This window comes from Stegostoma tigrinum, chromosome 1 (genome assembly GCF_030684315.1).
Source record: "Stegostoma tigrinum isolate sSteTig4 chromosome 1, sSteTig4.hap1, whole genome shotgun sequence".
Taxonomy (NCBI): Eukaryota; Metazoa; Chordata; class Chondrichthyes; order Orectolobiformes; family Stegostomatidae; genus Stegostoma; species Stegostoma tigrinum.
Window position 1 is genome coordinate 54,074,267 of NC_081354.1, and position 26,110 is coordinate 54,100,376.

A 26,110-nucleotide genomic window follows, 5' to 3' on the forward strand; every position below is an offset into this window, starting at 1 on the left:
AGTCGATATTCAAAGAGAATTTTCATTTGTCTTTTTTCAGTTCCACAGCTGGTGTTTGGTGGAAACCTGGATTTTCTGGTGTTTGATTACCTGTCTGAAATCACCATGTCATTGCTCGCTGCTGCTAAAGCCAAATCTTCTGTAAGAATGTGTTTCTCTCATTAAATAATTGGAATGTAGCCAGGTCATTGTATATCACGTATCCAAATATTATTTGGGGTGTTTGAGGGGACATTAGTGTACAGTCTGTACCTGAGCATCATTAGGGAAGCAGGTGAATTAATTCTAGGCCATGCTTCGCAAAGTTTATTTATTGTTCAGTGTTTCATGACAGGTGTTGGTTCTCTTATGGTGGCATGAGTTTTATGTTTTCTTCATCTAGCACAGAGATTCTCAGCTAGGAGCAGTGATTAATCCTGCCTCGTTCATCTGTGCAAGGCGCATACTTAAAAGTGTTACTGCCAATATAATTACAGACCAGATATTCCCAGTCAGGTCCTGGAAGCCCTGTGAAAATATCCAGCCCAAAGTGTCTAGTGAAGTAATAGTAGAAGCCGTCCCTACCCTAACTGCTGAATGAATTTCCTGGCACTGTTACTGTCTCAAGCTTGTTCTCGGATGACCCAAAGATAGGTGGAGGGACAGGTAGTGTTGACAAAGTGAGGAGGCTGCAGAAGAACTTGGGCAGGATAGGAGAGTGGGTAAAGAAGTGACAGATAGAATGCAATGTGGGAAAGAGTGAGGCTGTGCACTTTGGGAGGGAAAATAGAGGCATAGACTATTTACTAAACTGAGAAAAATTTTGGAGATCTGAAGCACAAAGGAACTTGGGATTCTCCTAAGGTTGTCATGCAGGCTTGCTTGGTGCTTAGGGAGGCAATTACAATATTAGCGTTGATTTCAGGAGGGCTAGATTACAAGCACAGAAATGTATTGCTGATGTTGTCTAAGGCTCTGGGTAGACCACATTTGGAATATTGTGAGCAGTTTTATGCTCTGTATGTAAGAAAGATGTGTTGGCATTGGAAGGGGTCCAGGGGAGGTTTGTAAGAATGATCATGGGAATGAAGAGTTCGTCATGCAAGGAATAGCTGAGGAGTCTGGGTCTGCACTCAAGAGAATGATGAGGAGGGATCTGACTGAAACTTACAGAATGCTGAGGGACCTTGATAGAGTGGATGTACAGTAGATATTTCCACTAATAGGAGAGGTTAGGACTTGAGGGCACAGACTCAGAGTGAAGGGATGACCTTTAGAACTGAGCTGAGAGTTCTTTCAGCCACCTGTTAAGTTAACAGGTTAACCTGTGGAACTCATTGTTCCAGAGGGCTGTGGTGAGCACGACATTTAGTGTATTTAAGACAGAGATAGACTCTTGATTAGTAAGGAGATCAAGGGTTATGGGAGGAATACAGGAGAATATTGAGAAATGTGTCGGCTATGATAGAACGGCGAAGCAGACTCGATTAAACAAATGCATAATTCTGCTCCTCTATCTTATAGATTTTGCACATTTCAGCAAAGTTTTCCGCAATGTGTTGCAGATGCAGATAGTAGACTTGTCCTGCTGTCCTGTCATCTTAACAGGTTACACAGTAAATTGTCTCCATATGAGAGATATGCTGTCTGAACCATTTGTCCTCTAAAGGTTTAGCTCCTTGGGCCCCTTAGCCAAGGCCACTTGTCTCTTCACCTTTTAAGGATCAAATTGGCAAATTACACATTCAAATCTTTCACTCAAGATCCAAATTACATCCCTGATTTTGTCAATTATACATCTCCCTTGGCTAATGGTAGGTGACTCGTTTCTATATTTTTCTGATATTTTTCCAGAAGTACATATCTGCAGCAATTCTCCTTTCATTCTCATTCTCCCACAATGGGAACGGGTTGGGCACCTCACTTTCACTGGGCAACTGATCACAGGTGAGAAACCCAAGCTGCATTTCTGAAGTAAAAACAAACAATGCTATAAGTACCCAACATGTCTGGTAGCATCTTTAGAGAAAGAATCAGTTAGCATTTCAGGTTGATGATTTGAACACATTTCTGTTCTTTTGTGTACCACAGTGCACTGTATCAATGTTCTGTGCTTCGTATTCATTTTAATGTCTTTGCATTTTAATTTATGATGCATTCCCATGTGTACAGAAACACTAAAACCTGTCTTTTTTTTCAGAATCATGGATATGTGCCAGATTTTGTGGAGGTTGCTATGGTCCCATTCATTAAGGATATTCATAAAAGAGGTAATTTTGACAGTCATGGTTTGTTTTCTTACTGCCTTTATAAGTTAGTTAAAAGTAATTTTCAAAAATTCATTGTTGTAATTTAAAACCTAAGGTGAAAAGCTACAAAGTTGAATGTATCCTCTGTTTAATCTGATTTATTATTGTCACATGTACCAAGGTGCAATGAGAAGTATTGTTTAGTGTGCTATCCAAACAAATCATCCCTTACATAAGTATATCAGTGTAATAGAATACAGAATACAGAACATAATGTTACAGCTACAGAGAAGGCACGCATAGAGATCAACTCTAATTCATAGATCATAGAATCTCTACATTGTGGGAACAGGCCCTTCAGACCAACAAGTCCACACTGACCCTCAGAGCATCCCACCCAGACCCATCCCCCTATAACCCACCTAACCTGCACATTTGTAAATGCTATGGGGCAATTTAGCAAGGCCAATCCACCTAGCCTGCTTATCTTTGGACTTTGGAAGGAAACAGGAGAACCCAAAGGAAACCTACACAGACAGGGGGTGAACATGCAAACTACACGCTGACAGTCATCCAAGGGTGGAATTGAACCCAGGTTCCTGGCGCTGTGAGGCAGCAGTGCTAACCACTGAGCCACCATGCTGCCTGTGTAAGAGGTCTGCTCATAAGCCTGATGATGGCGGGGAAGAAACTGTTCCTGAGTCTGTTAGTACGTGTTTCCAAGCTTTTGTATTTGCTGCCCACTGGAAGAGGTTGGAAGAGTGTATAACCAGGGTGGGAGGGGTCTTTGACTGTGATGGTTGCTTTCCCAAAGCAGTGGGAGGTATAGACTGAATCAATGGAAGTAGTTACAGAGATAGTAGGAACTGTCAGTGCTGGAGAATCTGAAGTAACACGGTGTGATGCTGGATGAACACAGCAGGCCAAGCAGCATCAGAAGAGCAGGAAAGTTTGACATTTCGGGTCGGGTCTCTTCTGAATCTGTTCATCCAGCTTCACACCGTGTTATTTCAATGGAAGGAGGGCTGGTTTTCGTGATGGATTGGGCTGTTCACAGCTCTGTAACTTCTTGTGGCCTTGGACAGACCAGTTGCCATACCAAGCTGTGATGCATCCAGATAGGATGCTTTCTATGGTGCGACTATAAAAATTGGTAAGAGTCATTGTGGGCCTGCTGAATTTCCTTAGACCATTCAGCAAGTGAGTGTGTTGGTGTGCTTTCATGACTATGACATCAATGTGGATCGACCAAGGTAGATCATTGGTGATATTAGCACCTAGAAATTTAAAGCCCTCAAAAATTTCCATCTCAGCACCATTGATATAGATAGGGCACATCCTCCATTCTGCCTCTTGAAGTCGATAACCAGCTCCTTCATTTTGATGATATTGAGGTAGAGATTGTTGTCTTTACACCGTGCCACTAAGTGATCTGTCTCCTTCCTGTACTCTCGTTGTTTGAGATTTAACCCACTACAGTGGTGTCATCAGCAAATTTGTAAATGGAGTTAGAGCTGAATTTGGCCACACAGTCGTGAGTGTACAAGACATATAGTAATGGGCTGAGTACACAGCATTGTGGGGCACTGGTGTTGAGGATTATTGTGAAGGTTGTGCTGTTGCCTATCTTTACTGAATGTGGTCAGGAAGCCAAGAATCCAGTTGGAGAGTGGGGAGCAGACTGCTAGGTCTCAGAGTTTGGGGATGAGTTTTATTGAAATCGTGGTGATGAAGGTGGGGCCAATGTCAGTAAATGGGAGTCTCACATAGGTATTCTTGTTACCCATATTTCCAGAAATAAGGCAGGGATATGGTGTCTGCCATAGACCTTTTATGACTGTCGGTGAATTGTAGAGGATCAAGGCAATCTGGGAGGCTGGATTTGATGTGTGCCATTACTAACCATAATGATGGATGTCAGAATCACTGGGTGATAGCTATTAAGACACGTTGCCTAGTTTTCCTATGACATTGGGAGGATAGTGGTCTTCTTGAGTCAATAAATGTAGAGCTGGAAAAGCACAGCAGATCAGACAGCATCCAAGGAGCAGGGAAGTCAATGTTGACTTTTCTGCTCCTCAGATGCTGTCTGACCTGCTGTGCTTTTCCAGCTCCATAATTATCAACTCTAGCTTCCAGCATCTGCAGTCTTTACCATCTCCAAGTAGTCTTCTTGAAGCAGATGAGAACCTCACGTCAGAGTAAGAAGAGGTTAAAGATATCTGCAAATACTTCCACCAGCTGGTCCATGCAGGATCTGAGTGTATGGCCGGGGTCTCCATTTTGGCCAGTTGTTTTGCGTGGGTTCACTCTCAAGAAGACCAATCTGACGTCTGCGGCGATGACTGTGGGTAAAGGAGCACCCAAGGCTGTGGGGGGCAGGTGGTGTCACTTCACTGACCTTTTGTTCAAAACGAGCATAGAATATATTGAGCTCATTATTGAGGGATACATTGTTATCAGCAATTCTACTTCACTTCGTAGGCTGTTATATCGTGTCAGCCTTGCCACAGTTGATTTGTTCATGTGGTTAGCCTAGTCGTCTAGTTTAGTCTGGTATTGTCTCTTAGCGTCCCTGATGACTTTGGGAAGATTGTATCTAGATTTCCTGTATAGGCCCAGGGTCAACCAACTTGAAAACTTCAGACCTAGACATCAGTCGGGAGTGAGTCTCCTGGTTCATCCATGGTTTCCGGTTTAGGAACACTTAGATTAATTTCTTCGGCATGCATTCCTCTACGCACTTACTGAAGAAGTCTGTGAAGGTAGTGGCATACTCATTCAAGTTGCCACTGAGTTTTTGAATATGCACCAGTCCACTGACTCCAAGCAGTCACTAGGAGCTCATCTGTTACATCAGACCAGCAATGTGTACAGGTTTCTGTACCAGATCCTCATGCTTCGGCTTCTGCTTGTAAGCTGGGAGAAGAAGCAAATCCTTCTGGTTGATTTACAAAAATGGAAGCAGGGGAATGGGGTAGTAAACATATTTGTAGTCTACGAGTCGTCTTCTATGTTATTTTTTCAAGAAAATTGCAAAACCTACAAATTTGTTTCCCCTAGTTCTCTCTCACACCACCCAGACTTCAGCACAGATTAGCACTGAATTGGCAATATCATGTGGAAGGGTTATTGTGATGACTGGTATGACAGAAGAGAAAAATTCATGCTGGAGCAGTATGAAGTGCTCCTCTGAGGCTGAAGCAGTATTTTGAGACAAAATAGAAGGAAATTAAACAATATACCAGAGCCTAAAGTTGAATTGCATTTGACTTGCATTAGACTTGATATTCCTCATTTAAAAAACTTTAACAATGAACAAATAAATATTTCCTAATGGCCCTAACCTATTCACAGATAGCCGGCAAATTTTGGATCTGTCTTTTATTGTGGGATATTTGAACTGTTGCGCCCTAAATGTAAGTGTGTTTAAGGAAATTCCGAATCCATACTTGTCATGACAACTTTTTTTTTTAGTTAACAACACTCCGTAAAATTCAGCCCCCACTACTGCATTACTAGCTGGCCATATCTATGCAACCAATTCTCACGAAACTAAACTGAATTAATATATCTGTCAGCTGTTCTGTCATTGTTATAGGTCTTGGGCATTCCTGTGAATCATAGAACATAGAACATAGAACATAGAACATTACAGCACAGTACAGGCCCTTCGGCCCTCAATGTTGTGCCGACCTGTCATAGCGATCTCAAACCCATCTAACCTACACTATTCCATGTACGTCCATATGCTTATCCAATGACGACTTAAATGTACCTAAAGTTGGCGAATCTACTACCGTTGCAGGCAAAGCCTTCCATTCCCTTACTACCGCTTGGTTTCCCCAACGCAGAATATTAGATTATAACATAAATTATGGTCCCAGATATATTCATGAGCAGAAATAGAAATGGACCCCCCCCCCCCCCCCCCAACCCCACAACCTCAAATCACTGAAGACTATTGTGTGCTCCAACTCATGATTTTTCTGCTCATTTTGGGCCATCTTACACAATTTATGCACATTGTTATGTTCCTGCATAAACAAAGTCAAGCAAATATGAAACACAGGACAAGTTTCTTACAGTAACAAATAACATATATATGGTATAGGTGGTTTGTTAGCTCAGTTGGCTGGATGGCTGGTTTGTGATGCAGAGTGACACCAACAGCATGAGTTCACTTTCTGTACTGGCCAAAGTTGCCGTGAAAGTTCCACTTTCTTGACTTTGCCTCTTACCTGAGGCTTGGTAACCCTCAGGTTCAATGCCCATCAGTTGTGTGTCTCTCTCTCTCTCTCTCTCTCTCTCTCTCTCTCTAAGGAGAGAGCCATCCTACAGTGCCCTGTGCTTTGACAACTTTATGTTTGTTTTATTTACAATATGCACCAAATTTCTTTTTACCGAAGTGACACTTACAAGGTGCATCCATAATGAGTTGAATTTCAATCAAATTCAACAAGTTAATGATAATTTTTGAACTATTATCCTTCTCCGAAAAACAGAAAATTACCAGTTCCTTAACTAGTGTAACTGGAAAATGTACTGCTTCATTTGAAGCTTAGCAACATTTTGTCACAGGCTGACACTAAGCTGACTGATGTCAACTGGGACAGTTCAAGCAATTCAAATTGGCACTCACTCTGTGCTTTGAAAGAAAAGCAAAAATCAACATTTCCTCCCCAGTTTGCATCAGTTGGTATCTCTTTCAGTTTCAGTTTGGAAGATTTTAATTTCATGCCTCTACAGATTTGTTTCCTGCACAATCTCCACTGACCCTGCTATGATTCCTGGAGAAGCTGCCTGCTTATAATAGGTGTAAAATACCATGTGGTATTATTCAAAGAATGCAGGAAATTTTCCTACTGCTCTAAACAGTATTTTTCCTTCAAGTAACTCAACCAAAAGCAGATTAATTTTCTGATTGTGAAATTTTGCAGAGTGCAGATTGGCAGCTGCATTTACGTACAAAATAGAAGTAACTGCTCTTAAAACAGGTGCAATACAGCACTTTTTGGTAATGAGTGTATTCTAAAGCACTATAAAATTGCAAGGTTATTTGTTCTTTCTTTGCTGATAACTATTCTGCGACTGTTGCTACAAAGCATGTATATATTGAACAAGAACCAAATCAGGCTCAACCATGATGACTCCACAGTAAGATACTTGGCTGACTCTTACTATCTTGTTTCACAACTGCAAAAGTTCCAAAATGTCAAAGAATCAGAGGCAATTGCAAAACAAAAAAAAGTGTACACATTTTGGAAGAGGAAGTAAGTCAAAACAATAATCAGTAAAAACTTATATTTTAATTTCAAACATAGTGAAAAAACAAGTCCCCTAAAGGTACTTAGCTTTTGCTTCAGGTATCCGTGTAGTCTGCAATGCTGGAGGTGTGAATCCTCACGCTTGTGCTGCGGCTCTACAGCAGGTCGTGAAGAAAGCAGATCTGGATTTGAAGATTGGCGTCGTGACAGGAGATGATTTAATGTTGATGGTATGTTGAAAATAATAGGATATCAACAAAGATTGAAAATGTCAAAATCGTTTCTTCGGTACAATTACAAGCTTTTTACTGGGGTGCAAGAATGGGCCATTTTGACCCCTTAGGCTTGCTGTGCCATTTAAAAAGACCATGGTTGATTTGTTTTTGGAGCTCCACGTTCCCATTTACGACCAATAACTTTTATTGCCTTGGCCTAACAAGAATCTACTTGCCTCTACCTTTAAAATGTTCGATGACCAAACCTCCACAGCCTTCTGAAGTAGAGAGTTCCCATAGAGAAAAAAAGAATTCTTTTCATCTCTGTCCTAAAAGGGCGACCCAAAATTTTAAAGCACCACTCCCTGGTTCTACTTCACTGACAAGAGGAAATATCATATCTATGATCGCCATATTACCATATTAAGGATCTTACATGCTAAGTTCCCCATCTCACTCTTGGAAATTCCAGTGGAAATAGTTCAGTCAGTCCAACTTTCCTCAGAAGAGAACAGTTGTGTTTTAGAAGAATTTTTGAGAATCGAGTTCGTGGGGCATATAAAGGAAACCAATAGCGGTAGTGCTAGTCACCTCCCTAGTATAGCAGCGAATGCCAAACCAGGAGAAGTTAGAGATGTTTCCTGCTGCAGCATTGAATGATGAAATTCATGGCTACAGTTACCTTTGCAACAGCAGTCAGTACTACCTCTGGCTTCTCTGAAGCTGAAAATCTGTCTGTAAGCAGGGACAGATGTCAGAGAACACATCATTCATAGAATGAAAATGATGTACACACTGTTCTTTGCATGGACTGGGGTAAGAGGAATGTTCTCCCGACACCCTAGGTGGATGAGATCTGTTATTGAGAGCACTTCCCAACCATTTCTTTCTCCTCCCTTTGGAAGTAACTTAGCCTGCTCTCAATACCACTGTTATTGCTTCAGGCCAAGGAGGATAATAACCATAATTGGAAGCAGGTGATCTGACTGTGCCACCCTTTGTTAGGCAGTAAATCAAAGGATATTGGAGTTAAATGAGTATGTGGATCAGCCATGATCTTTTTGAATGACAGAACATGCTTCAGGAGCAAGTGGCTTTCCAAAACCCTTAAAATCAAACCAAGAATTTTTCTATGTGCGGCATCACTCACTCCATATTGACTTCACCAATTTAAAAAGCAGTGTAAAGCTCCCAACATTTCTACAAACTCAGGCAGAACTAGTAGAAATTAGTCAGCAACTAATCAGAAAATGGTTGATATCCTTTAGTACTAGAAGGTGTCCTTTCTTCTGTTGAATACATGTTTAACTGGTTGTGTTTAAGAAATAACCTTTAGTTAGGTTGTAAATATCTGTACAAGCAACAAATCAGTGCTGCACATTGATGAACATCGCAACTTGCGTACTTGGTATGTATAGAGTGCATGCAGCCACCACACATTAACACCCACAATAAAGCCATTGGGGCCTCTAACATTTGTAATATGTAACTAAAGAACTAAAATAATGGATTGCATGGAGTCGAATTTTGCAGCCTGACTGTTGCGTGGTCACTGTTCGTATATTTCAATGTTATTTGAAATTATATAAGATTTCAAATTTTACACTGTCATAAATAGTATTGTTTGAAATAAATTTGGAATGAGTTTGAGGTTGTAGTCTTGCTCACTGAGACGGTATGTTTGGTCGCAGATGTTTTGTCACCCTGCTAGGTAACATCGTCAGGGTGCCTCCGGTGAAGCATCACTGGAGGCATACTAGCTATGTTACTTAGCAGGGTGATGAAAATTCTGCAACCAAACATACATGCTTGGTGAGCAAGACTACAACCTCATCTACAACCCGAGTTACAAATTTTAAAACCTTTATGGAATGAGTTTACCAAGTTCACCTTGTTTGAAGGTAACATTTCTTCATATCTGCAAGATTATGAACTTTCTTTGCTCATGGGATAAATATTTCACTATTACATTTTAATACATTCCTTGCTTTTACATTTTAAAACACTGATCGATTAGTAAATTCAAACACTATTGCACTTGTTGTGTTTCTAGCAACACAGAAAATTGGTGCAGTTTTAAAACATTCTCAGAAGTTGAGGGATGCCGAAAATTTAGCAGATCTGGCAACGTCTCTGGAGAGTGATAAACAGACTTAATGCTTCAGTTCAATATAGCTTCTGTTCAGAACTTGTGTGGTTCTAAGTGCCCTTATTCCTCCTCGTAACCACAATTGTATACTGTGATTTTCATCTTATTTTCAGGACTTGAAAGCAAAAGAAGGTGATCATCTTCTTGCATCATTTAACTGCAGAAAATCAGACTTAACGAAGAGCATTTGAAAATATTTCAGTAATTCAGCAACCACTGCTGCTATACTAGGAACAATGTCTTTCTGTTCTGCTTTCTGGCATCGTTATTATTTGTTGAATGAGGTTTGTTCTTGTGGCAAAGAAAGAAACACACAAACAGCACAAGTGCACAGGATTATTTCCAACAGATGAACGCTCTAGTTTGTGTCTGATATTATCGGTTGATAGCCTATCACTATAAATGCAACATTTCTACAGTTAAGTAGGCACTTTTTAGATTCCTTTACAGTTTCTTTTTAAAGGGTTACTTGACACCACTGTTCCTGTGAAATCATTTAGGAACAGATATGGTCATTGTTTAGTAACCAGTGACAGTAAGGTCCTGGGCAATGTAGATGAGCAAGCTGATGTTAGTCAAGATGTTCAGACAGATACTTCACCACAACCCATTAATTCTGACCAAGAATCAGGAATTTAAATTTATCCTCTTTTGCTCCAAACAAAACAGAGAACATGCTTGGCTGTATCCTTCATCCTATCCAGCATTCTGTCTAAACTACACTTGTTCTGTGGTAACACCTAGGTTCTAGACATTCCACTTGTAAGTCTATGCTTTGAAGAAAAATTAGAGAGAGTATTGTCCCTGTCTCAGAAACATTTAACTGGACCATTGTTAACGAGGGTGTCCAGAATATTGAAGACCCTTTTATTGATTTATTTATGGGATAAGGGCATCATTGGCTTGGCAAGCATTTATTGCCCATCCCTAATTGCTCTGAAGAAGTTGGTGGTGAGCTGTCTCTTTGAGCTGCTGTAGTCTATAGGGACATACACATTGCTGTTAGGGAGGAGCTTCCAGGATTTTATCCCAGTGACAGTGAAGGAATGGCAATATTGTTCCAAGTTAGGATGGTGTGTGACTTCGCTGGGTGGTGGTGCTGGTGCTCCCATGCAGTTGCTGCTGTAATCATTCTGGGTTGGTAGAGTTTACAGGTTTGGAAAAGGCTTGTTGAGTTGCTGCAGTAGATCTTGTAGATGATAAGCACTGTACAACTGTGCGTTGATGGTAATGGGAATGATTGTCGAAGGTGTTAGATAGAGTGTCAGTCAAATAAGCTGCCCGTGTGAACAGGAAAAATGTCCTGCAAGTTCTTTTCTCATCAGATAATTAGCTAAAATTCTTTGAAAGCCACAATTGAATCTATCTTGTCACAGAGATAGTAGGAGCTGCTGATGCTGGAGAATCTGAGATAACACGGTGTCAAGCTGGATGAACACTGCAGTCCAAGCAGCATCAGAGGAGCAGGAATGCTTAATGTTTCGGGTTGGGACCCTTCTTCAGAAAAGGGGGAGGGATTCTGAAATAAATAGGGAGACAGCGGGAGGCAGATAGAAGATGGATAAAGGAGAAGATAGGGTGAGGGGGGAGGCGGATAGAAGATAGGGTGAAAGGAGACAGACAGGTCAAAGAGGCGGGGTTAGAGCCAGTGAAGGTGAATGTCAGTGGGGAGTTAGGGAGGGGTAGGCCAGTCCAAGGAGGACGGACAGGTCAAGAGGGCAGGAGGAGGTTAGTGGGTAGGAGATGGGGGTGGGGCTTGTGGTGGGAGGAATGGTTAGGGAGGCGGACACTAGCTGGGCTGGTTTTGGCATGCGGTCGGGGGAGGGGAGATTTTGAAGCTTGTGAAATCCACATTGATACCCTTGGGCTGCAAGGGTTCCCAAGCGAGATATGAGAAAATAGGCTTCCTCACAAAATGTTTCTCCCTCCGAAATGTATCACTCCACAGTTATTTGTGTTAAGCTTCATCTGTGATGCATTTGTCCATTCCACCAGCCTGTCCATACCCTCTTAAAATCTATTGCTTCCATCCCCCTTAGATTTTGAAGTGCTTCTGATTTCTATGCTGTTCACAGATGTTGAAATTGTACCTTGGATATCCAGCTCTAGGTTTTAATAAACAAGATCATGAAATGTAGTGGGCATAATACCAATCCTTTTGAAACTCTACCACATACTTTCCTCATTTGGAAAAATGTTATTTTATCACTGCCATCTGATTACTCTTGCTTCCAGCTTTGTTTCCATGCTGTGACTGTACTGTTAAATCCATGGACTTTACTAACAGTAGCATGTAGTATTTCAACAAATGTCCTTTTGTAAGTACAGATACGCCACATTAACTGCATTATCTTCATTAATCCCCTCTGCTACCATATGAAAAAGCTCAATCATAACAAATCAGTGCTGTTGTTCTCTAATTATTTGTTCAAGAGACAATTATTTGTTCAAGAATTTTGTCTCATTACCTTTACCCACAACAAGGATTAAGATAACTGGTCGGTAGCTTCTACGCTTGTTCTTGCACCCTTTTTTAAACAATGGTGTAACATTTGTAATTCTGCAGTCTGACATCACTCCAGTATCTGGGGGTGGAATGATTCATGTAGTATGACCAGTGTCTTCATAGTTTCCAACTTTAAATCCCTCAGCATTCTCACAGGTGTCTATCTGGTCCTGCTGACGGCACAACTTTACGCGTACTCAGTCTTTCTAAGATTGAAGTTCCTTAAGATTTTTTAGCCCATATTGGGGGTTCTGCTATAACACAACAGTTGCATTCCTGTGCAATATTGTGCTATAGAAATAACAGGCCCTGTGGGGAAAGCAGAGTTAGGGCAGACCCACCGGAAAATATTACTCAAAATTGCTGAAAAGCCACTCAAAAGCCCTGACTCCAGCACAATTTGAATGAATGTTTAAATTATATCTAATATTGAAATAAAAGTAAATTTAACACCTTATCTTCAAAAAATGTTAAGATGACTTGATAGGGGAGGAGTTTTTGAGGTTGCTCTGTTGTTAATGCAGGGGCTGAGGGTCACCATCATCTTCAGGTGCAGTTCTGGTTGCAGAGTTAGGGTGAAAATTAATTAATCCAGAAGTGGATGGCTCTGGTTCATTGTCTTCTGACTGTTTCTTGGGGGTTAGCTTAAAATAAATCCTATTTTTATTGTTTTGCCTTGTTTCTTCTTTTGTGAAGAAGCTGTTCATAGGGTGCCAAGTAAGATCTTATTCCATGAACTGCTACCCTGCTGTGTTCTGCATTGTAATCATTATCCTCTAAGAGGTGAAACTACTTATCAATTTTCCTCACAATAGAAGACAAAGCAGAAGTGGAACGCTCCCGTGGTGCTATATCCTGAACTTTATCTTCTTCATTTCCAGCTTCTACATCCCCCTCAGCAACAAAATTTTGTAGATCAGCTGTAGAGAGGTCTTCACAGTGGGATTCAAGCAGCTCTTCAATATCCTCACTCTCCACTTCTTCAAATCCAACTTGCTTTACAAGATCAACACAATGTTCTTTGATTCCTGAGAGCCCCTCTGACAGATCAAAAATTTTAAAATCTTGAAAAAAATCTGGGAGAAACTTCCGCCAAACTGTGTCCTAGCAGTAACAAAGTGTGGAGCTGGCTGAACACAAAAGGGCAAGCAGCATCTTAGGAGCACAAAAGCTGACGTTTCGGGCCTAGACCCTTCATCAGAAAAGGGGGATGGGGAGAGGATTCTGAAATAAATAGGGAGAGAGGGGGAGGCGGACAGAAGATGGATAGAGGAGAAGATAGGTGGAGGGGAGGGTGTGGGTGGGGAGGTGGGGAGGGATAGGTCAGTCCGGGGAGGATAGACAGGTCAACGGGGTGGGATGAGGTTAGTAGGTAGGAAATGGAGGTGCCGCTTGAGGTGGGAGGAGGGAATAGGTGAGATGAAGAACAGGTTAGGCAGATGGGGACGAGCTGTGCTGGTTTTGGGATGCAGTGGGGGGAGGGGAGATTTTGAAGCTTGTGAAATCAACATTAATACCCTTAGGCTGCAGGGTTCCCAAGCGGAATATGAGTTGCTGTTCCTGCAACCTACGGGTTGCATCGTTGTGGCACTGCAGGAGGCCCAGGATGGACATGTCGTCTAAGGAATGGGAGGGGGAGTTGAAATGGTTCACAGCTGGGAGGTGCAGTTGTTTATTGCGAACTGAGTGTTTCCCCAATGTAGAGGAAGCCATGCCGGGTACAGCGGATGCAGTATACCACATTGGCAGATGTGCAGGTGAACATCTGCTTGATGTGGAAGGTCATCTTTGGGCCTGAGATAGGGGTGAGGGAGAAGGTGTGGGGGCAGGTGTAGCACTTCCTGCAGTTGCAGGGGCAAGTGCCGGGTGTGGTGGTGTAGGAGGGGAGTGTGGAGCGGACAAGGGAGTCGCGAAGAGAGTGGTCTCTCCGGAAGGCAGACAAGGGTGGGGTTGGAAAAATGTCTTTAGTGGTGGGGTCGGATTGCAGATGGCAGAAGTGTTGGAGGATGATGCCTTGTATCCGGAGGTTGGTGGGGTGGTATGTGAGGACTAGGGGGATTCTCTTTTGGCGGTTATTGCAGGGGTGGGGTGTGAGGGATGAGGTGCGGGAAATGCGGGAGACGTGGTTGAGGGTGTTCTCGACCACTCCGAGGGGGAAGTTGCAGTCCTTGAAGAACGAGGACATCTGGGATGTGCGGGAGTGGAATGCCTCATCCTGGGAGCAGATGTAGCGGAAGTGAAGGAATTGGGAATGGGAGACGGAATTTTTGCAGGAAGGTGGGTGGGAGGAGGTGTATTCCAGGTAACTGTGGGAGTCGGTGGGCTTGAAATGGACGTCGGTTTGTAGGTGGCTGCCTGAGATGGAGACAGAAAGGTCCAGGAAGGTGAGGGATGTGTTCTCTCGTCCCCCGCAGTGTTCAAACCGCAACTTCCCTCCGGCAGTGGTCGAGAACACCCTCAACCATGTCTCCCGCATTTCCCACACCTCATCCCTCAAACCCTGTCCCCACAATAGCCGCCAAAAGAGAATCCCCCTTGTCCTCACATACCACCCCATCAACCTCCAGATACAGCGCATCATCCTCCGACACTTCCACCATCTACAATCCGATCCCTCCACCAAAGACATTTTTCGATCCCGACCCTTGTCTGCCTTCCGGAGAGACCACTCTCTCCGTGACTCCCTTGTCCGCTCCTCACTCCCCTCCAACACCACGACACCCGGCACTTCCACCTGCAACCGCAGGAAGTGCTACACGTGCCCCGACATCTCCTCCCTCACCCCCATCCCAGGCCGCAGTGTGACCTTCCACATCAAGCAGATGTTCACCTGCACATCTGCCAATGTGATATACTGCATCCACTGTACCCAGTGTGGCTTCCTGTACATTGGGGAAACCGAGCGGAGGCTTGGGGACTGCTTTGCAGAACACCTACGTTCGGTTTGCAATAAACAACAGCACCTCCCAGTCACGAACCATTTTAACTCCCCCTCCCGTTCTTTAGATGACATGTCCATCTTGGGCCTCCTGCAGTGCCACAATGGTGCCACCCGTAGGTTGCAGGAACAGCAACTCATATTCCGCTTGGGAACCCTGCAGCCTTATGATATCAATGTGGATGTCATCAGCTTCAAAATCTCCCCTCTCCCCCACTGCATCCCAAAACCAGCCCAGCTCGTACCCACCTGCCTAACCTGTTCTTCCTCTCACCTATCCCCTCCTCCCACTTCAAGCAGCAGCTCCATTTCCTACCTACTAACCTCATCCCACCCCGTTGACCTGTCCATCCTCCCCGGACTGACCTATCCCCTCCCTACCTCCCCACCCATACTCTCCTCTCCACCTGTCTTCTCCTCTATCCATCTTCAGTCCGCCTTCCCTTCTCTCCCTATTTATTTCAGAATCCTCTCCCCATCCTCCTTTTCTGATGAAGGGTCTAGGCCCGAAACATCAGCTTTTGTGCTCCTAAAATGCTGCTTGGTCTGCTGTGTTCGTCCAGCTTCACACTTTGTTATTTTGGATTCTCCAGCATCTGCAGTTCCCTTTATCCCTGCATCCTAGCAGTCCTTACTGCCATCACCCCAGGCCTCCACAATAATGTCAGTTGCATTCTTGATGTTAAAGCTCTTCCAAAATTGAAGAGCATTGTCTTTATTTCCCTCAGTGGCTGCTATCAGCCTCTTAAATGTGCACCTTAAATAACAAGCTTTAACAGCTGCTAGAGGGAGAGAAGTTGTGTTTGGGGGTAGAAATAGCACTTCGATGTTTTCAGGAAGCTCACCAATGGTAGGAGGATGGCTTGGCCCATTATCAAGGATGAGGAGAATCTTGAAATCCATTTTTTTGCTTCCTGCAGTACTTTCTAAAAACATCTTCCAAAGCATCAACAATAAGGTCAGAAAAAAACTTGCTTCATCATCCAACCTCTTTCTCTTGACCTAAATTGGACACCTAGAGTAGACTTAAGGTAACTTTTCAAGGCTCGTGGGTTGGCAGAGTGGTACACCACCACAGGCTTAAGCTTTAAGTCTCCACTGGCGTGGGCACCAGTAGCATTGTCATATGATCCTTTGCTACCTTAATACCTGGAGCATGTGCTTCGTTCATTGAAATGTAGGTTCTTGATGGCATTCACTTCCAGTATAAAGCTGACTTATCCAAATTGCAAATTTGATCTAAGTTGTAGCCGCCTTCTTCAATTTATTTTTTTTAATTATGGGAGGAAATGCTGTCATGTGTTCCTAGTCTGCACTGGCAGCTTTGCAACATAACTTTACGTTATGAAAAACATAGCAGTTCTTAAAGCAAGCCACTAAAGGCAGGCATATCTGCTGTATTTTCTGCCATTTTTGTTAAATCTTCATAAATTGTTAAGGCTTTCTATTCTATGGTGAGAAAAGTGGTCCCAGATTGCTTTTTCGTTTGATCTTCTATCCACAGACTGAGAAGCCTCTCCATCTGCTCAAGTTCCTTTGTCCATGACCTCTCAGATTTGCTCACACTCAGACTTGTTCCAGCAATGCAGCTTGCTTTAACCTTTTCTGCGTTGTCTCTAATGGTGTGTAAGGTTATTACTATACTTTATTACTATTACATGAGCTATGTCACATGTTCTCTCATTACGCTCAAAATGCTTTATAACATCTAGCTTCTCTTCCAATGTTATAGCCTTTCTTTTACGTTCACTACTGGCAATTTTATCCAACAGAACACTTCTTGCTGACATTCTTGTCACTTTGTCCTTGCATTTTTGTGGGTAACATGTCGGAATTTGCACAAAAAACTGGAGTACTGTACTTCTCACAGAAAATGTGATGATCACGTGATACTGGAGTGGAGACTCTTTCGGTGCTAACATTGCACGTGCTCAGGACAAAGCTTGCAGAACAATCAGGTGATGTTGACACATTTCCTCTGTGCTCTGAGGGAATTGTGTTATAGCCAACACAAGTTTGTGTTTTAGAAATAGCATTCCCCTAGTCAGTCGCATTATAGCCAGTTTGCATTGCTGGAACATGCATTATTGCAGAACTTGCTGTACAGTGTTTCAATAAGCATGTTCTCCACTATAACTCTGGTAAAAGACGTTCTAACTAATTTTTTAATCATGTCAGCCATAGCCTCAACTTCCAAGTATAAAACTGTTAGTCCCTAATTGGCCTGACTCATCCATTTACCAAACTTCTTTTATTTATATTGGTCAGGAAAACTTTCAGATCCTCTTTTTCATTTGTTGGCAGTCTCTTCTCATAGTGTTTTTGCTTCTTTCATTTTTTATTTTCTCGTCAATTTTCTGCAATCAAGCTGGTTCTCCATTATTTTATCAACTTTACATTTGTCACATGCGTTATTTTACTGCTTCAGCTTTATTCCATGTCTTTTGTCGTTCATAGATTTGTTGGTCCTACCTTTTCCCTTTGTTTGAATGCACCTCAACTATATCCAAACTACTACTACGAAGACAAATTATTCTTTCTTTATAGTTTTTCCTGCCAATCTTTAATTCCATCTTATTTGGGCTCGAAACATTATCTGCTCATTGAAATTAAGCTCAGTCATTAATTTTTACTTTTTAAATTTGGATTGTTTTTTCCTTTTCCATAGGTAATCTAAACCTTATTACACTATGATTACTAGCTCCTAATATTGCCACATTGGCACTGGATCCACTCGACCTCATTTCCAAAGCCAATGAAATTAAGAACAGACAATAAATGCTGGCCTGGCCAATATCATCCGTATCCCATGAACGAATGTTAAAAACAGCAATGTGTCTTTCGTGCTTTAACTGGAAACATACTGATGAAGAAATTTCACTGAAACACAAGGCTTACCTCTGGTCCTTTACGCAACTACTGATAAAGTCAATATTTGAACAAAATGCCTCATCTTTGCCGCTTATAGGTGGCCTCTAAAACACACCTAGGAATGCAAAGATACCTCTGTCAATCCTTAATGCATATCATTTCTTTGAGATAGGAGGAGTAATTATATTGATTAAATCGCTGTGACCTGGGAAAAGGGGCCGAGAATTCCATCAACTGAATCAACGGTTGAAACAATGGCCCCATCGTGTGAATGACAAATTACACAAGATTTTCTATTACAACTACAAATCCTTTTTGTTATGTATTTTAACTTACTTGTATACTAAAATTGTTTCCATTACTATTAAAGAAGTGCATTTCACAATCTTGGAATGTACCAAAGTACTTTGCAGTCAGTCAGGTACTTTTATCGTAGAATCGCTGTAGTCATGTAAAGTTAACCTCTTTTCCAAAGTGAAAGAATTAGTTTAAATTGATCAGGGTCAATTTAAAATTGCAGAATTAACTGTCACATTTTTCTGTAGCGTGTATTAATGTTGAGAGATCTGCCTCCTATTACTACAGCTGGAAATTCTTGGCACTTTTTTTGTACCACTTGCAACTACTAGGATCAGCCAAGGGGTTAAAATGTGCAACCATGCTCAGTCTCTAAGTGATGGCGATAGAGGTTTAGGGATAATTGAATCAGGGTATCAAGGTGTAATTCAGTCTCTAACTGGAACTAAAGAAAGGTTTTAATTAAAAAAAAGATTTTCTTGAAGCTAGCAGTTGTGAATTGTATATACCTTTTTATCTTTTTGCCAGAAAGATCTGCTGAAAGAAGCAGGCATTACCGACATGGACAATGGAAGTCCTTTCCCTGAAAGTGTTCAAAGTATGAATGCATACTTAGGGTGAGTACTTACTTTTGCTATGATTCCCGGGATTAAATAATGTATTTTATCACGTTTTTAACAAGTTCAGTTTTACATTTGCTGTTTGGCATGAGCGAAGACATTGTCAGTACAAGGTCTCTGCCTGAATTCTGAGAAGTCTGTGCATTATCATTTTAGAAATAAACCTCATTAACGGACAGTATATTGACTAAAATGAGTTTGGATTTAGAGGGAGATTTATGGGGCAGATGTTTTCAAAGCAAAAAAAGGGTACCAAAATTTATATTGTATAAATTGATGGAATGTGAGTAGCCCTGAGCTCTGGAACTTGTATAGTTGTAGACACCGGTCCAAGTGGATTGGCATTGACGTTTATAATGATACCAGTTTTCAGTGCATGCTAAACTGAGCAAGAGTATATGAAATTGAAGTAGGACAATGATTCTTGGTATGGACAGATATATGATGAATGTGATTTAATTCGAAGAAATTAACTTCTAGAAGTAAGTGAAACAGTATCTATCAACCATGCTAAGACTAGGTAAATATGATTTCTAGTTATATATATGTAAAATATTGGGCGCGAGAATGATGTTGAATTTGAAAACAGAGAGGGCTGGCATTTATACAGTGGCTGCATGTTCTCAGAATGTCCAAAAGCCTTTCACTGCCAATTAGTTATATTTGAAATGTGGTTGTTGTGTTGTATGGGCCAACAGAGCATTCTGTTTACAAACAGTGAGTTCCATAAACAGAAAATACAATCATTAATCTGTTAATGGATTCATTGTCATGCTGTTTGAAGAACATGTATTACAAGACATTGAGAGTATTTCCAACCATTTCTTTGAATTGTTCCTTGGAGTTTTTCACATATGAGTCCCTGGATTAACATTTCAAATAAACATTGGTTGCGTTTTAGTCCGGAGTTTCGTGCAAGATGAAAAGCTTCAACCTTGTGTCATTTTTAGCATTGTTTAAGTTCTGTACCAGCAAGCGCCTCTGATTGTATTGTTTCCTCTCAAGTGCTGTTCTCCAAGTATCAGCATAGTTAAGTATTCCCGTCCTGGAGTAGAATTTGAACCCATAACATTTTGACTGTAGTCAGAATTGCTGGTGTTGATATTGCTTGGGACAATTCTGGCTGTGCTATTATAGCCAGATCTGGACAAAGGAACTGAGGGTACTGATGCTAAGTTTGCAGACGATGCAAAGACAGGCAGAGAAATAGGTAATGTTGAGGAAGCAGGGAATTTGCAGAAGGACTTGGACAGGCTAGGCGAGCGGGCAAAGTGGCGGATGGAGCACAGTGTGGGAAAATGTAAGGTTATGCACTTTGGTAGGAAGATTAGAGGTTAGACTATTTTTTAAATCGGGAAAAACATCAGAAATCTGAAGCACAAAGGAACTTGGGAGTCCTGGTTTAGGATTCTGTTAAAGCTAACATATGGACTCAGATTGCAGTTAGGAAGGCAAATGCAATGTTAGCATTCACTTCAAGAGAACTACAATATAAGAGCGCAGATGTACTGCTGAGGCTGTATAACACTCTGGTCAGACTGTATTTGGAACATTCTGAGCAATTTTGGGCTCATATCTAAGGAAGGGTGTGCTGATGTCGGAGTGGATCCAGATTAGTTTTAGAAGAATGATCCCAGGGATGAAGAGCTTGTCCTACAAGGAGTGGTTGAAGAGTCTGGGTCTGAACTTGATGGCGTTTAGAAGGATATGGGAGGAATTCATTGAACCATGCAGAATACTGAAAGACCTGGATAGGGTGAATGTGGAGAAGATGTTTCCAGTAGCAGGAGAAACTTGAACCCAAGAGCACAGCCTTAGAGTGAAGGGTTGACACTTTAGAACTGCGATGAGGAGGAATTTCTTCAACCTGAACATGTTGATTCTGTGGAATTCATTGCCACAGAGGACTGTGGAAGCCAAGTCATTTGAGAGTATTTAGCACAGAGATAGATTTTTGATTAGTAAGGGAATCAAAGGTTATGGGGAGAGGGCGGAGAATGGGGTTGAGAAACTTATCAGCCATGATCGAATGGTGGAGTAGAGTCGATGGGCTGAATGGCCTAATTCTGTTTCTGCACCTTATTATGGTCTTATAATAAAGTATTGAAACACAGAAAATGTACTGCAAAGTACCTGGGAATTATGTCAGGAATAGGACATATCAGGTAAAGCTTGAACAAACTGGCTCTTGTTTCACTGTATCTGAGAAGAATAAGGACGATCCAGTGGAAATTTGTACAATTTTTCAGATTTTGGCAGGTTAATTTAAAATATCTCCCAACAGAAGATTAAATCAGGAATAACATAAACAAATGCAATGTTGTAAGCATCTTTTTTGCTAAGGAGCTTTTAAAAGTAAATTGCATACTACAGTTGGCTGTTGACACGTAGAAAGGAATTTCAAATCTTAGCTCTTTACACAACCTATGGACCCTGTAGCAGGTTACAAATGTGATTATTTCAAGGAGTGGGCTTTGCTGTTTAGCAGCCATGATATTAGCATCCCTCATGTGGGTTTCAGGTCTAATCACACACAAGCTCTGTTACAGAAGGCTCTCTATTTCACCTGACCCTGGCTGCAGAATAGTATACCGCAGAGGTAGTAAAATGGCACGATAATAGAATGAAAACATAGGAAGGCTACTGTCTATTCTCTGATTTGTTACTGGAGATAACAGTGGATGGGATGAAATAAATCCTCTTCAGTGAAGATGGGAGAAGACCTATCAATCTTTTGAAACCAATATACCTGTACACAGCAGAGTCTGTAAGCAGCAGGAGTGTGATGCTGAAGACTTGGACAATTGCTGCCAGAAGTTAAATGACTTCATTAGCTCTGCAAAGACAAGTGTCTTATCACTTGCAACTACAATCACCACTGTCTCATCACCCTAGTCTTCTCTTGAATAGCACTTCTCTGACTGACACATTTTGCAGGAGGATGCTTTCCTTTTTCTCCAGCTGCCACCTCCAGCCTTCACCTCAACAAACACTCGCATTGACCCTCATCTAATTGCCTCCACAGTCATTCTTCACAGAACTCTCCTCAAAAGAGCTCATTCCAACCTCAATATATATGCTACTTCACAAACTTGTAACTCTCTGCTTTGTCTCATCACAGTAGAGGAGAGCACACATATCCAGGGAGAGACTGAGAACTAAGCTTGATTCCTTCTCACATTTTCTCTCTTTCTTTCTCTCATTTACTGCCTCTCTCTCTCTCTCTCTACACACACACACACACACAGACACACACCCGGCCTCACACATTCCCTCCCTCTGTCATTCTCTGACACTTGCACACACTCGTTCCCTTGCATATTCTCTGTCGCTCTCACTCCCTCATTTTCTCTCAGCCATTCTCCCCGTCTCACATTCTGTCCTTAATTCTTGCACTGTCATATTCCTTCGCTCTTCTATTCACTCTCACATTCTCTTTCTCACATACCCGATACATTCTCTCTCTCTTTCCATCACACATTCTCTCTCTTGCTCCCTTTCCCTCACATGTTCTCTGTTTCACTCCCACTCCCTTACAAATCCTATCTTTCCCTCTCTCTCTATCTGTCTCTCACACTCACTCATACATTCTCTAATATCCTATTCGTTTGCTGTACAACAGCTAAGCTCTGAGTGTGGTGGGGGCATGAAATTTTGTTTGATTCTCAGGAACTTACAAACTTCATAAGGATTAAAGAAATAGAAACAAATGGACTGATTAGAGATAAACGGCATGGTTATGTGAGGGGGAGGTCATGTCTCACTAACATGATTAAGTTTTTTAAGGAGGTGACAATGATGATTGAAGAGGGAATAGAAGTTGATGTTGTCTACATGAACTTCAGTAAAGCTAAAGCCTTTTGCCAGGTCCCTCATGGCAGACTGGTCGAAAAGGTGAAGTCACATGGTATCAGGGTGAGCTGGTAAAATGGATACAGAGCTGGCTTAGTCATAAGAAACAGAGGTGGAAGGATGCTTTTCAGAATGGAGGGCTATGCCTAATGATGTTCCACAATGATCAGTGCTAGGACCTCTGCTATTCATTATCTACATAAACGATCTGGAGAAAAATGTATCTGATCTAATTATTAAGTTTGCGGACGATACTAGGATTGGTGGAGTTGTGGACAGTGACAAGGATTGTTAGAGGATGCAGCAGGATATAGAACGGTTGGAGGGATGGGCAGAAAAATGGCTGATGGAGTTTAATTTGGACAAAGGTAAGGTGCTGTATATTGGAAGGTCAAGTACAGGTGGAAATTATACAGTGAATGGCAGAACCCCTAGGAGTATTGATATGAAAAGGGATCTAGGTGTGCAGGCTCACAGATCACTGAAGGTGGCAGCACAGGTAGATAAGGCAAGGCATGCTCACCTTCATTGGAAGGGGCATTGAGTACAAGGATAGACAAGGTACGCAGCAGTTTTATAGAGCTTTAGTTAGGATACACTTAGAATATAGTGCACAGTCTGGTTACCATACTGTCAGAAGTATGTGGATGCTTTGGAGAGGTACAGAAAAGGTTTACCAGGATGTTGCCTTCTATGACGGATTTTAGCTATGAAGAAAGGTAGGATAGACTGGGTTTGTTTTCACTGGAATGCAGGAGCTTGAGAAGTGGCCTGATAGAAGATTTTATAAGATTGTGAATAGCATGGATAGAGTGGAAAGTATGAGGCTTTTCCCAGGGTGGAGGAGTTAATTACCAGGGGACACAGGTTTAAAGTGTGAGGGGGGAAGTTTAAAAATGTATGAGGCAAGGTTTTCACACAAAAGGTGGTGAGTGCCTGAAATGCGCTGCCAGAGAAGGTGATGGAAGCGGACACAATAACAGCATTCAAAAAGCATCTGGACAAATACGTGAATGGGAAAGGAATAGAGGGATACGGATCCTGTTAGCGAAGACAGTTTTAATATGAAAGGACAAAATGTTTGGTGCAGATTTGGAGGGCCGAAGGGACTGTTTCTGTGCTGCATTGTTTCTTGTTCTTGGAGTACACCATTCTACGTCTCTGAAGCCTGTTGCAGGAATCAAGTCCTCGATAATTCAAATGTATCTACCATTTTATTAATTTCAGTTGTTTGGGCTCCATAACTCTATGGGGTAGTGAATTCCTGACATCCACTATTGTCTTAGAGAAGAAATTCCCTCATGTCTCAGTTTTAAATGAATGTCCCTTTATTCTGTAATTATTGTTGAGAAGTAGGTAGAGTACTTGTGGATTGGGAGTCAGGAAGTTAGAATGTGGTGTTTGTAAAATGCTATGGGTGAAAGCATTATGTGGTCCCTTTAAAAAATCATGTGCTTTTTCTGTGCTTAGAGATTTAAAATAGATATCTGTGAGCAGCAGCTTGAAAGTTTTTTGAAATATTTGCAATGAAAGGCCGTACAATTAGCAGGCTAAGCAGCAGTTTTTACCAAGAAAACATGCTTTGAATTCAGTCAATCAATTTGAACTAGGCACCTGGATACCAAAAACTTTTTAAAATTAAGTCTGATGGTTTTGACAACATAGGACCAATCCTATTGCAAGAAATATTGGTATGCCATCAAAGGTATAAAAAGTGGGCAGTTGGACAAAGCCCAAAGCTAGCTGCCATCTGCCAGAGCTAACGGCTCTCAGCTCTCAAGAGAGAATCGCCAGCTGTCACAGCCTCCTCTATGTCTTAGAGAAATCACCATTCAAATAATAATAGTACCAATGGCACAACTAGTTAATATTCCTGACAGAAGAATTGATAGGGAAGGTACAGAACATTCTGGAACACACATAACCTGGCTGTATTTTTGAGAGGCACTAATTTTTTTATCTGTAAGAGGGACTATTTATTGGAATCGCATACAATTAGAATCTTGCTTTATTTGGGAGTAGTTAGTAGTTGGAAGAGATTTATTTGGTTTCTTAATAGTTGAGCTAATTTGTTCATTGTTAGAGTTAGCTAAATAAATTGTTACTTGTTGATTTTAAATTAAGTATCAGGGATTTGTTTTACTTAACCACTAGAAGTTGCTGAAAGGCAGGTTACACCACTTTTTACACTCTTCTTTGGGTGTATTGGTCTTAGTTTTCAAAGGATAGTCAACCTCCACTTCGTAACATTATCTCCCCTAGTTCAAGATTTCCTCACAATTGGAAACATCTACTTTGCCAAGAATCTTGGTATATTTCAATAGACCACCCCTCATTCTTCTAAATTTCCATGAATAAAATTTTAACCTATTTAACTATTCTCAAATCAACCCCTACATCTCAGGAATTAGATTATTGAATCTCTTTCAAACTGCCTTTAATACCAGTATGTCCAGTTTTTTTAAAAAGTATAGGTCCAAAACTGTACTCAGTACTCCAGGTGCAGCCTCACCAACACCCTGTACTGTTGTAACTAGACTTCCCTATTTTTAAACTCCTTAATAATAAAAGCCAAAGTTCCATGTGCTTTTTTTAGTTATTTGCTGTAACTTAATCAATCCTTAATCCTTAATCACTCATTCTGTAAAATATGTTCTGTCACCTGAATCCATTTGTAATGGTATTCCCTATTTTGGGATTATCTCTCCGCCATTATTCAAGCAACATTTGTTGCTGAATAGTCTCAGGAGAGATAGGCTTCCATTCACCCAATAAGTTGGTCGATAATAACCAAAAAATATGTTTATTCCCAACTCAGTAGGAGGGACCCTTTATGTTGGAACAATTTCCAACTGTCCCCACTATCTGTTTGGATTGGGCTGGTGTAATCTGCAAACATTGACTAGTCATCCTGTTATGTTCGACATATACTAGGCAATACTGAAAGTGTTTTGCTATGTCTCTTAGCAGCACCAGCATCTGCTCCATCCTCTCCAGCATGGCTCCCCACTTACGTGTAATTTCCATGTATAGTTTGTGAGGTGATGCTGAGTACAGTGTGGTGCTACCACCCTACCTTCCCTTTCCCAGATGTCATCAGCACTTTTTACAAATCCTTGGTCTTCCAATCACATATCTCTTCCTCTGCCTTATCCCTGTGTGAATGT

General features: G+C 41.5%; 1 protein-coding gene across 3 annotated transcripts in view; it reads left to right on the forward strand.

Annotated features, from left to right (window-relative positions):
* The window catches only part of lratb.1 (lecithin retinol acyltransferase b, tandem duplicate 1), a 133,885-nt gene that overhangs the window by 3,605 nt on the left and 104,170 nt on the right, over positions 1-26,110 (forward strand). For 2 of the 3 annotated variants that reach the window (XM_048528468.2, XM_048528476.2), the window contains exons 2-5: positions 41-141; positions 2,180-2,249; positions 7,595-7,725; positions 19,000-19,088. In XM_048528468.2, the coding sequence (XP_048384425.1) occupies positions 41-141; positions 2,180-2,249; positions 7,595-7,725; positions 19,000-19,088 (391 nt within the window). The remainder of the gene's footprint in view (positions 1-40; positions 142-2,179; positions 2,250-7,594; positions 7,726-18,999; positions 19,089-26,110) is intronic. The other variant, XM_048528484.2, reaches the window with a different exon arrangement.